Source organism: Leuresthes tenuis, unplaced genomic scaffold (genome assembly GCF_036924035.1).
Source record: "Leuresthes tenuis unplaced genomic scaffold, fLeuTen1.0.hap1 SCAF_21, whole genome shotgun sequence".
Taxonomy (NCBI): Eukaryota; Metazoa; Chordata; class Actinopteri; order Atheriniformes; family Atherinopsidae; genus Leuresthes; species Leuresthes tenuis.
In genome coordinates, this window is record NW_027325375.1 from 29333688 (window position 1) to 29346841 (window position 13154).

At 42.4% G+C, this 13154-nt stretch overlaps 1 protein-coding gene across 2 annotated transcripts in view; it reads right to left on the bottom strand.

Moving 5' to 3' along the window:
- LOC140280434 (disks large homolog 4) overlaps nucleotides 1-12615 on the bottom strand; it is a 70643-nt gene extending 58028 nt beyond the window's left edge. The window contains exon 1 of one of the 2 annotated variants that reach the window (XM_072375782.1): nucleotides 12524-12615. In XM_072375782.1, coding sequence (XP_072231883.1) covers nucleotides 12524-12553 — 30 coding nt within the window. In that variant the 5' untranslated portion in view covers nucleotides 12554-12615. Of the gene's footprint in view, nucleotides 1-1842; nucleotides 1911-12523 lie in introns of those variants that run through there. The other variant, XM_072375781.1, reaches the window with a different exon arrangement.
- Nucleotides 12616-13154: the final 539 nt, after the last annotated feature.

The following is a 13154-nucleotide window of genomic DNA, read 5'->3' on the forward strand; positions in this document are numbered from 1 at the left end:
CACTACTCCTGGCAATGGGAGAGATTTAAAGTGGCTTGCTTTGGCAGGTGTTTTCAGTATTTAAAAACCTGTTTAAATATGCTACTTTTCCTACCTTTTCTCCTCCTCTTGCAAGAGGAAACGACTACCACGAAGCTAGCAACCTACCCACTAAAAATGGCAGTTTTTCTATGAAAGTCTGAAGTAAAGAACCTTTTTTTTACAACATTTCCTCTCTAACAATCACTTTCTTGCACGTTTAACTTCCAAATGAAAGTTTAACATTGCAGATGTTGCAGTAGCATCAGGCTTAGTGCTGTATAAGACAACAGGGACTGTTTTAAAGAAGCAGAAGTCTATCTTTTGCTTTAGATTAGGGCAGTGCAGCCAGACCCTGGATATAGGCGGGGCTTATTCACCTTTCTGCAGCCAGTATCAATTAAATTATCACTAAACTCCAGGACCTGGCGTCGCCGTGTTTAATAGGTGAGATGCCTTGGATTATGCGCAGGTCAGTCTTCTGTCTCGTGTGTTTGTTACGCTTTGATCCCAAACTCTAAAGGCTTCCTGGAGTGGTTCTGAGGTTTGCAGCTTGTGGTAAAACCATGTTAGGTGATACTGACTTGTCCTGTTAGCTGTCTTATTTTGATCTGTTGCACGGTCTGACAGGCACTTCGTTATTCCTCACGCTACCCAACAAATGCAGATGTCACAAATAGCATCAACTACAGATCAAACAAAATCACTCTTTTCTGCTTTTTTTAAAGAATGTTTTACTGAACTGGACAATATTTCTGTAAACTTCCTTAAATTGGAAAAGAGAGTCAGATCTTTGACTTCTGCCATTGTTGCCTCACAACATACAAGTAGACAGAAAATAAAGAGTTTTTTTCCACTGTTTACTGACTTTAACACGGTTTGTTTTCATGAAAATGATGATTCTCCTTAATTCTCCTACTTTCATATTAATATTCAGTCTAACATCACCCCTAATAACCCGTTCATGGAGCTGTTTGACCACAGACACACACACTAATAAACATACACCCTGTCATTGTTTCTGGCTATGGAGCTGCATTAAGCCAGCCAGAGTAGATGCTCAACATCTCGGCTAATTAGGGCTGGAGGATCTTTGGGCTTCCTGCTCTGTGTTTTAATTTTCACTGACATGAACAACTGCTTTTTTATTCTGCATTCAACATAACGTGACTAACTATACATTAGACATGGAAAGGAAGCTCATCCATTTGTCTCTCACACCAATCTGTGTCCCTAAGTTACACTGATCCGAAGCATTTGCTGTGACCCTAAAAATTAATCGACGTTCTTCAAGTGATGAATACTCTTTTCTTCCTATAAAGTGGATGATTTTTCATAATATTGGACACTGGTCTTGTGCCCTATGGTCCTTAGGATGAAGGCACACAAGCATATTAGTTATGATAAATTGTGTAGAGACAAAGCGAGTTCTAGCAAAATCCCTGCATACACAAACCTGTGATGCTTTAATCAACAAGTCTGCCAGAGTTTTACTTCTGCTGCATTTCTGAACATGCTCCCTGACACACACGCACACACATGTGCTCGGCCATGTTCATACGTAATACCCAAAGTAGATGATTAAACCTACCCAGAGCACACAAAAAAGGAGGGCAAAAAATCCTCATCCACATATTTCTGATTTATCCTTTGCAGTGGTTCAGATCAAAGGCACGTTCGATGAAATATCCACAAATGTAGAGACAGACCTCCCCTTAACCTGCCTGAACGATTAGCAGACTTTGAGCTAACATGCAAAACAGAGGCAGCAACAGAGAGATGGAAGGAGAAGAACGACACAAACACAGAGGTGCATTTACCTACCACACACGGGCAGAGAGAAGGGAGCTTAGTGCGGCCCTTCATGAGCAAGAGACAGAGGAAAAACAGCCACCCAGACACCCGCAGTAGAGGAGAGGGATGGGGAGAAAGAGAGAGGGAGAGATGGATGGGAGGCTGGGGAAGGGGACGAGGAAATAAAAAAGAGGGAGGGGGGGAGAGAGGGTAGACAAGGGGGAGGGGGTGTCGTACCAGACGAGGAAAGGGAGTTTTCCTGGAAGCCAGAGTTGTTGGTGTTGGATATATCTTGATGTTAAAGGCAAGAAAAGAGAGGATGTCTGCTCCAGCCGTGACTCATAAAATATGTTTGCCGCTGTCGGTGAGTGAGGGAGGGAAGAGGGATGGAAACGCAGAGAGAGTGAATCAACCTCCTATAGTATAATGCTTTTTTGCGTCCATCCACGCTGGTTTATGCTCCCTCACTGATATGTTGTCAAACACTTAGTCTGCAGCAAAAGCACATCAAGTCAAGGTAAAGTGTATTATTCTGACACAGATCATCAGATCGTTCTCTGTTATGTAACCTCTTATGTATTTTTATTTTTATACACACTTCTTCGCAGCAAGTATTTTAACCGTAAGCAGGACATGTGTTCATTTTGTAGGTGAAAATTCCTGCCTGTGATGCTCCCTAATAATCTGAAACGGCTGCAGCGTAATGCAAAGGAACAATTGTCTGCAGGTTTTGCCACTGACAGGCACAGCAAGGGATTCCTGCAGACATCTGCACGTCTAACGTGTAAAATAAGTCACGGAGGAGTCTCCCACTAAAATCTCACGGGGGGTGGGATTGTTGAGGGAGGACGACACGGCGAACGTGAGTGACGGAGTCGTCCAGGGAAAAGTGGAGTAAACATGTTGGAGCTAGTCTGCTCGTAAGTCACAAAGTCTGGCTTACTGTTATTCAAATGACTGAAAATTTCTCATTCGTGACAACAAACGTTGGCGCGTTTCATGTAGTTTTTCAAAAGCTACATTCGGGGGGCTGGGACATGCTGAGATTGTGGCTGGTTGTGTTACAAACAGACGGCAACACCGCCGCTTTTATATTTCCCCTTGAAGACGATTGAGTTTGCCGCAAACATTTTTTCCTGGAATGACTACTGCCAGTCAAATAGGAGCACTTTAGGGGGTAATTTTATCAACAAAAGCAATTTTGTTGACCTGGGATCAGTAGACAAGAAAGAACGGCAGGATAACAGAAAAAACAAGCACTTTTACTCTGATGCTGCCACATGAAAATGCCTTGTATCAATGTTGCAGCTGTTGGATGTAGCTTCCCTGTAAAGCCTTAATAATGGAGAATAATATCAGATTTATTTAGCAGACCCTTTTGTCCAAAGCTTCTAACAAATTACTAACACACTGAAACAGTGAGATGCATAGGTAATTAATTCTGCCTTTCAGTATGTCTTTCAATATTGACATCCTGTAAAGTACAAGCGTTTCAATGTCAGAGCGGATCTCATTCTCAAGTATTTCACATAAGAAGCCATGATGTCCCAATAGGGGGGAAAGAGTAGGGTTGGATGTCACATCTCTGCACTGTGCTTTCTGTCATTGGCCTTTGTGCGACATGAGATCAAGACCCACATCCTCAGCATGGCAACACTTTACTAAAACATGTATGTGTCGCTTCCTGGTTGGGTTTAGACAATAACAATACTTTGTTAGGGTTAGAAGATGATTAACGGGTCTAAAATACTTGTCTCTAGATCGTAAACTAAACCTCTAAATTTGTTTTTTTGGTTTTTTTTTGCCAGTCCCAAAACAGGCGTGTCCTTAGTCATAACCTGTTTCATCATCTACTTTACTTTGAAAATAATAATTATTTATAAAAAGAACTTCACGTTTTATTAAAGAATAGTGGAAAATAGCAATTTAAAGCATAAACCGATGTATCAAATGTTCTTTGTGGTTATAAATCAGGTGAAAAAAGTAAATTATCTTGAGGAGAATCTGACTTCTTATTGCAGTTAGAGGAGATGTAGCCCCCTGCTGGCCACGAGGAAGACTGCATCCAAAGGTTCAACGCTGCCATACACTGACTTCACTTTTCAGACTCAGGGGTTACGTCCATCTGTAATATACAGTCTGCAGAGCTACACACTGCCCAGACAGGGGCTCCATTAACATCAAAAAGAAAAGATTATGGTTTATGGTGTTACTAGTCTCCAGCAAAAGGAAGAAAACAAATGCTAATGTAATGTGGAAAGACATTTAGCTAAAGCAGCCTGTCTGTAGTGCTCCATACGAGTTGATCTGTTGAAACAGCGTCACCAAATCATTTTCAGTCCAGTTAAATCAGCCAAATTACTGGATATTAAACACAATGTTGTCTGCTTGGGCTGATAATGTGTTTAACTAATTAAGGTTTTAGGTCAGGTTTGGCTTTATCTCTGAGAAGAGAACAAACTTTTTATTTAACTACATATATTACAAGTATTTGTATGAATATTTATCAATTGAATTGTTTATTAGATGGGTATATTTATTGATTTGCACCACTGATTTTTGTGGTTGAACTGAATAATGGAAACACCTTATTATTTGATGTTGAATTGAGCCATTTGCACATCAATGATTTCTCCTTTTTGAAATCAGTAAGTTTTCACCATTTGACACAAACTGGTGCAGAAATTGGTTGAAAAAGCAAACAAACTAAAAATAAAATCCAATATGTGATGCATGCATGTATAAAAGATGTCATTAGTATAAGTAAAGGGTGTGAAAGGGTTTACTGCTGTCCATCCCCTTATATTATTCATATATATTTGTTTCCTTAAAAGGCAAACCATCTTGAAAAGGCATCAGCGATGTGACATTATAGTAAAACTCTGTCAGTGAGCATAAATGATGCTCACCAGGAAAGATCATCATACTCACAGTTAAAGAAAGGTGTTTTAATTTCACTTTAAACGTTTTAAAAGGCCTTTTCTATTATTTTAAATGAGTTAGTTGACAAATTGTCAAGAACACAACACAACACTTTTGTCTTGATTTCCAAGACTAAATGCCAAGAAAAAGTCCATCCATCCATTTTTTATACCCTCTTATTCCAATTTTACAAACGAGACACACAACCATGCACTCACTCTCACTCTTTAACATTTAAGAGACACCAGTTAACCTAACAGGCATGTTTTTGGACGATGGGAGAACCCAGAGAGGACCCGGCCGGGAGTTAAAGCCCTTTTACTGTGAGGTGACGGTGCTGACCACCAGGAAAACGTCTTAATATCACCCTCTAACACTGTTTATGCCCCGTAAACTATTTACTTCACTATTATGCTCCGTTACCATGTTACCTTTGTAAATGCAGTTCGTGCTCATTTTCTCTAAAAAAAAAGATGAAACATGTGATGTTAGAGTGGTTTGCATTCATAACGCACCTATGACTGATATTGTTCTCTGTAATATTGGTTGGATGCTTGGTTTTCTCTCTATAAAAGAAGTCTTCTATCCTTTATGCATTTAGAAAATTGGGAATCTGGGACAGCCTTTGGTTCAAATGAGTTATATAGTCTAGTGTATTTTTCCCAGTTCAAATGACAGCTTGTAAAGTGGCACATTGAAAACACAGGCGATAAAAGAAATGTTCTTTTTTTAATGCACTAAGTTCTTGTTAAGGTTACACAATGTTCTATTGTTTTGACAACAATATGCTTAATTAGAGCAATTAATTACAGCAGCGCATGTTTCTCACGGTGAGGCGTCACCTCTTCTTTAAACATCTTTCTGCCAGTGTGTGGGAACTGAGGAAAGCAGTTGGTGGCTTTCAGCTTTTCAACAAATCCAGGAGTCATTTGTCAAGTTTTTCATTTCAGAAAACCAAAGATTCTTGCTGTGGTTGACAGATCTGTGGTCGTTTGGCCGCTGGACTCTTGCACAGAGCCTTGCTAACTGTATGATGTGCAGATGTTAGTTTGGGATTGTCTTGCTGAAAAGAATCAAAGCCTTGCCCAAACAAAACATTGTTGCTCCTAAGGCTTTAATTGATTTCAGCACCTTCAGATGTGGAAGTTATCCAAAGCACCCCGTTAACTGTGAGCTGATAGCAAGACAAATCAGATCCAAAAGAAGTTGGGTCAAGAGAAGGTTGTGTTATTAATCTCTAAACAATATTATTATTCAGCGTTGGTGATGAAATCCTCCAGATTATTTGGTTTTATGGTGATTATTCTTAGATTGTTGAACCCTTCGTGTATGATGTTTGAATCATTTTCTTTGTAATAAATAAATTTTCATTTTACACATTGTTTGGATGCAAATTGTGTCAGATTAGATTAGATTAGATTAGATTATGGTATTGCTTTTGTTAGAGGAGTGCCGATGGAGCTCTCACACTTCCTGTGTGGTCCTGATAATCCCTGATTATTGATGAATAAAACACTGTACAGAAGCCTGTGTGCAACAGAAGTCCCTATTTCCTGTAAAGCCACTGGAATTCCTGCCCAGTAATTGTCATTGTAATGAGTGTATTTTTGTGCAGCTGCAGCACTTCTGAGGCAGTGTCTCCCCCTGCTACATGGATGTATTAACAGGAAAGTGGAGCTGAGAAGGGAATAAACAGTAAATGCAGCATGACCCCATTGGACTGTTTTACAGTGGACTGCTGTCGGGTGATGGATGGGTTATGACACCTGCAGAAGATAGGCCCAAAGCCCTCTGGACCTCGGCGACACACTGAGCTGTGGCTTCTGCTGCAGCTTCACTGTGAGTAACTAAAGAGAACTGGAGCACGTCGTGACATTTCCATCTGGAATGAAGCCTGTTAGAACAGTGTCAAACGCTGGGTAACCCACAGATCCAGCCACATAAGACCAAACACTAATTTTCTATTCTCTGCATTCATGAGCATTCTCTGCCGCCGCCCACTCAGAGGTCATCCTCCTACCTGCACGCTGTGGGCTTCACATTATCAACACCCTTCAATGGCAGGACTCGCTCTATCTCTCCCCATCTCTCTTTTCCTCTCCTCTCTGCCTCCCTTCCTCCTTTCATCTCTATTCTCTCCATGATGATACCCCTGCCATGTTGTCATGGCAACAATCCGGCCCTGATTGCTTGGTTGCCAGGCAACTGACATCACCTATAAGGGGAACATGAAGATACAAAGCCAGAGACAAACAAGTCGCACACAGAATCCGTGCGCTTGTACATTACTGTGTTGAGTGTGATCTGTATTCTCCTGGTGTCATTAGCCTGTTGTCAGTCCTCACAGTTTCCATGATTTCCTTGATACAGACATCAAGGTGCGCGTTATCAATAGAGATGCAAAGCGTGTCATTGAAATGGTGGTACTCTGGGTTGCGTTGTGCTGCCTGCCGAAGATGAGGCGAAAAACCTCTGAATCTGTGACCTGAATTTCAGATTAGAGCACTAAAGGTCTGTGACAAGGGGAGGGGGGGGTCATGAATAACTGATACAGTAATTCAGCTGCATGTTTCCTGTTGATAATAAGGAATCACACAGAGATGTGTCCCTCGTGAACACAGACCACGGCACTAAGACATTCAAGCACCAAACTGTTTGCATGGCTGGCAGCAGCAGCTGAAATCTCAAAGTATCCCAGAGCCAGGTTGTCTTGAACTGGATGTGCTGTAATTTTAACTATTTACCACAAGGTGTCATTGTGTGCTGTACTGGGAAAAAAAATGATCACAGCTCTCTATGAAAATATGATCCCATTTTCAAAAGCAATGCAAGTGCTATTCATATTAATGATATCAGCGGTGCCATTCTAGCTTTGGTGCTTTTCTTCTGCTTTGTGCTTTTCTAGACTACATCACATCCAACCCCCCCACACATGACACAAGCTGGTGAGGCACCAATAGAAGATGGCCTGATCAGATACTGAACTTCTTGGCCTGATGAGATTGATTGAGCCTGCTGCACTGAAACTATCTCTACCTTTAAACACACATCACTGTGCTACAGACTTAGATATTTCATTGTCTCGTTTACAGAACTATTTGTTGTGTTTCTAGTCCATTTAACGCTCAGTCGCTGTCAGCCACCGTCCTCCAAGTGTGCCACCACTGCAGGCCTGTGTTTTGCCATTAGCCTTCTCACTCAATGTGAGACGACAAAGTCTCCAGCCCAAACAAGCCATGATGGATCTAATTTGTCACCTGTCATATGGGCAGTTTCAGACTGATGCTGACAGCCAAAACACTGAAAAACACACTCCTAGCAGGCTCTGCATCCTAAGAAAGAGGATTCAGAATGATTTGGAAATCATTTTATTATTATTCCTGCCATCTACCTCACATTTTGTCTTCATTAAATCAGCGACAAGATAATTGAAGATCAGGCTCAGAGCAGAGGGTCAGTTGAAGCATTTTGATGAGTAATAGGTCGAAAGATGCAGAAGGAGCGGTGAAGATACAAATGGAGCAACAGGCCCTTTTCCCTCAATACTGTGGATCAGTGTGAAGAGAAAGACAGCAAGAGAAAATGTGTGTTGTGTGCATTTGACAAAGAGAACAGCCTCCTCAGTGGCTAAGGCGCCTGCTGGCATTATGAAGCAGCTGAAACATTCACACATAGCCCAAATATGAAGTGAGCCTGTGTTGACTCTGAAAGCCCAGACTGATGAGCATGTATGACGGAGAAGAAGTGTTGTGAAGTGATTTGGCTTTCTTACTCATCTCCATTTTGATAAAACTGTCTGGTGTTTAACAGTAACACCACAAAGCAATCTTCTACCTCCTCTTTATCTGAGCGTGAAGAGCTTCCCTGCTTGAACTCTCACAATTTTCTTTAATTGAGTAAGGCTGCAGTCACAATGCGCAGCACAGAAACCACTTGTGCCAGAGCAAGATGCTCTGCGGTTTGTGTGGATTCTGGCGGATCGTGTAGGTGTGCGCCTTTCTTTTGGGAGAGCGTTTCAATGTGTGGGTGAGTGGTGCAATTTGTACTTAGAGAAGAAGCAAAACCACGGCTAACCCCAGTCATTACCAGTGTTCCTTTAGGAGCCCCGTCATTTGAGCCGAGGTGATGACATAGAAATGAGGAAGGAGAAGAAATATTTATTGCTTTTGTGCATTTGTGAACCTCAGCACTGTGCAGCCATGGCATCAGACTCGCACTGGGGGTAAGCCCTGCGTCTCCTATTGTGCTCTGGGAGTAACTTGGCAGGATCAGTGTCTCTGTGGCTGCATACAAAAGCCTGATGGATGTCCATGCCCTTGAGTGGAGATCATTTGAGCTCTCCACTGGATCACTAATCCGAAAGCAGAGCACACTGTTCTGTATGTCACACACTCATGCAGAGTTAAACGAGAATCGAGAAGGCCGTGCACATGGTTTAGTGTTGGGGAGTCTGAACACTACAGCAAGATGCAGCAGCCACAAGCTTCTCCTTTTTGTATGCACACGGCAGCATTTACATTCAGCAGAAATAAATATTCATAGATGTTGAGGCAGAAACTGGGCTGACAGCAGGAAATAAGAGGAAACGTGAAATTCATTCCAGCAAGGAGCATGTTCATGCTGGAGCATGTAGCCATACATGAAGCCAGTAATGTGTGCACAGGGCTGCTGACTTTGACTACATCTTGTCACATGTATAATTCATATGAAGAAGCTCTAACCAGAGTAGCCTAAAAAGTGCTGGAGAAGAGGGCAGAAGGCGAGCCACAGAGTGGAGAGTGAGCAGGAGGAAGTGAAATGAGATAACGGAGTGATGAGGCTGGAGAAGAGGAGCGAGTGAAGAATTACAGAGGTGAGGGAGGCAGGGAGGACAAAAAATTGCTGGAACTAGAAACGTAAGAAGAGAGGTGTGGAAGAAGAGGGACATCAGGGAGGAGAGTGATAATCAAAGGAGTGTAAGACTAGCTGTGCAGAGCACAGAAGAAGAAGGAAGCAGAAATCTACTTTACGCCCTCCTTTACACACAGGAAGACTGGATTTTGTTGCTAGACTTTCCTCTAAGATAGAGTTAAGATGAGTGGCCGTTAGTGTGCCATATTTGTTATTTCCTCTCAGATATTAAACCACCCTTCTGTGGCTCAGCAGGGAGGCAAAGTCAAAGGCACAAATATAAATCCTGTGACGTCTCTTCAACTTGTCCTAATATTTCAGCTCCAAATGTTTGTGATCCACTGGTCTCATACGGTGAAATGATTGTTTCTTCTCTCTTAGATTTTAGTGTAGGAAGAAGCAGAATTACATAAGCTGTTATAAAGTCCAGTTTAAAGCTCAGGATGATCTATTTTCCGGGTGTTGAACAGTTCAAGGTGGCTCCGGAGCACCTTCTGCTCTGCTCCAGAGACGATTGGAGGGGGTTTTCTGAGTTTTTTCTTTTCTTTTTTTGCTTTAAAGCTGTTTTTCAAACGATAACAGACAAAATAACAAATATCTCAGGGGTATTTTAAAAGCTTTGGAAGACTGAAGGCTATCTTGCGTAAGATTTTCACCACGCTAAATGTAGGGGTAGCAAAGAGTAGGCAGACGTGTGAAGATACAAAGAGCAATATTTTTACAATTTTACCTCGAGGGTGAGAAGCTATTATTGCTTACCTTAAATTATTTTTAGTTTTCCTCACTTATTCTGGCTCTATTCTAAAATAAGTCCTCACTTCGAAATTAGAGTGAATTTATCAGCTGAATACTCAACACAGTGGCTCAGCGGGAAAGCCATTTAAGCCTTGTGGACAGCTGGAAACTCTCCGTTGTATCACATTCATTTGACCGAAATCAGCTCTTAGCACAGTTGTGCTTTAATTTATTTGTCACTCAGAGGTTCACTGTGGCTTCACCCACACAGTAAAACTTTGTGCAGAGACCTGCACAGGAAAGCATAACCTGTTATACAGTATGTGGGTGTCAGGCAGAAGCTCACTCAGGGAGCTGCTCGACCATCATCTGCTACATGATGGCAAGCCACAGTCTTCACCTGCAATGCAGCCAGCTTCGATCAAACTTTAATGAACCATGTCCAAAACAATATAGCAAATATTTGGCAAATCCAGCCAGAATTCATGTTGACTTATGTGTCTGCTCATCTGAATGTCTTGTTCTCTGAACGGTGCTGAATATCTAATCCTTGGCTCAGTTTAGCCCTTAAATTGGCCATGATAATGTGTTCACAGTTGCATGCCGGCACTGCATGAAATTGCAGCCGCTCATTGCATTGGTTGATCAAAGAGTCGCTTGTTAACTCGGTTTATGTGCGCTAACTTTCCCTATTATAAACTGACCATCTGTCCCACAAGTTCTTGGCAAAAGTCAGAGCTTCTGTGCCAGCTTTACAGTAAGTCTTTTCTCACTTTGAGAGGGACGCAAGATCCTGGAACAAGTCTGGTGAAAAATCTTTAAACTTTAAATCACGGCGTTGTGTGTTTTTAATGTGAATTTAAAATTCTTTTAAGCTACATCCGTGAGTCACACTCAATGAAAGCAAGTCAAGGATTCTCACACTCCAATGTGTTGGGTGACAAAAATAGGTTAGCAGAACCAACTGACACCTACGATGGAGTCGGCTCATCAGCAAAAAGATGTGAGATCATTTATCTATGAAACACAAATACTGTATTTAACTGTGAAGCTCTACAATGTGTCTCCAGCCTCGTCTGACTGCACCTACTTGTCTGTGTTTAAATGACCAATAATCTCCGTTGCCACGGAAACAGAGAGCTTGATAAGCAAATGACTGTGCCACAGTTAAACACCAATTTACGTAATGCATCCGAAAGCACCAGCTGCACTCACGTCTGTGCCACAAACAAAAAATAAGTACAAAGGAAAAATTTATGACGTAAAACTGTAAAACTTGCTGTGTGTTTGTGGATCTTTCTATTTGTTTCCAACTTTTTTGTCATCACTTCCTGCTAAAAATGGCATTCGGGCGCAGGTGCTTCAGTATTATGTTCACCTGCTTTTTAATCTGTGTGTCAACGGGATATTTGAAGGTCTAGAATAGATTGTAGCTGTCTGAACAAACAGGCTAAGACCCCCAGAGTGCGTCAGGTGTCATACTAAATTAAAGCTGTATTATTTTCTCTTTATTTGCCAATTTTGTCTCTAGGACTGCCTCCACGTACAAGTGGCCTGACTGCTGACGGTGAGCACATGTGCGTGATATAACACGTCGCTCTTTCTCTGTGTGATAGCAGCAGATGTGTGCAGTGGGTAACTTCACTGTGAGGTAAAGAGAAAGCAGAGGAGAAGATGAGGATATATTAGCATGCTGGGTGTCCTCCCATGGTCTCTCCCTGACATATTCTGCAGCCCTGGCATGACACAAAGCCTTGCACTGGCAACCCAAGATCTGGCTCTCTCCCCGCTATTACTACATCCACGCAGGTCAGCCAGCCTCTGTTTATACGCTCACAAAGCATGACACAGAGTAGGAGATGCTGAGAGAGTGGGAGAGGGGGTCATGCAGAGAGGAAGATATCAAAGAGTATTCAGTCCACACACCTCTTACTTAGCTCACCCCTGAAGATTTTCCTGACTGTTTAAATCCCCCAAAAACGAGCTCAAATGTTGAAACATTTTCCCATCATACAATAAAAGAGATGACATGGCTCTAAAATGAAGAGATGACAGAGAGAAGACGGCTCATTTCTTCTGTGTTCATGTACAGTTGTGGCACCCAACAGCTCATACACACCAACACACACATCGAGCTTGTGCAAGGAACAACAGATAGGCTTACCTTTGTAGTCACAATGCAGAGGCAGTCCATGGTACTTAGAACAAAATATTGGGGTGTATCTCAATCCCCCCAACCCCCCACGACAGAGGGCTGAGACCCCACACCCCTCTCCCCAGCCTGCCCCACTCCTGCGCTCTCACTCTCGTCCTGCCTTTCCCCCCTTTTCTCTCCTTCCGTGAATCTCTTCTTTGACTAACTGAACCAGCGAGGGAAAGAGAGGATGGAGGGAGGGGGAAACATGAAAAGGGAGGGGGAGGGCCACAGGGAAATAGAGAGAGTGAGCAAAGAAAAGAGTGATGAGAGAAGAGAGGGTGGTCTTGGAATTTAGTATGAGAGGGAGAAAGAGTGAAGAGATGGGAAAGTGAGAGTATGTCCACAGAGGAACGGTGGAAAAGGAAGACAAAAGATGGGGTGAATATGAAAAGAGATGGAGGAAGGGGAGGATGGAGGTGGAAAGCAGAGGTGGTGGGATTACCAAAAAAAAAAAAAAAAAAACGGGATGGGGGGGTCTTACTGTGGAAAGGAAGGGAAAAAGCGAAACAGATTAAAACGGCGAAACAGCAGAGGATGGACAGGAAAAACTGAGGGAGGGGACAGTTAAGGAGAGAGAAAAGGAGAAGGAGAGTGGGTG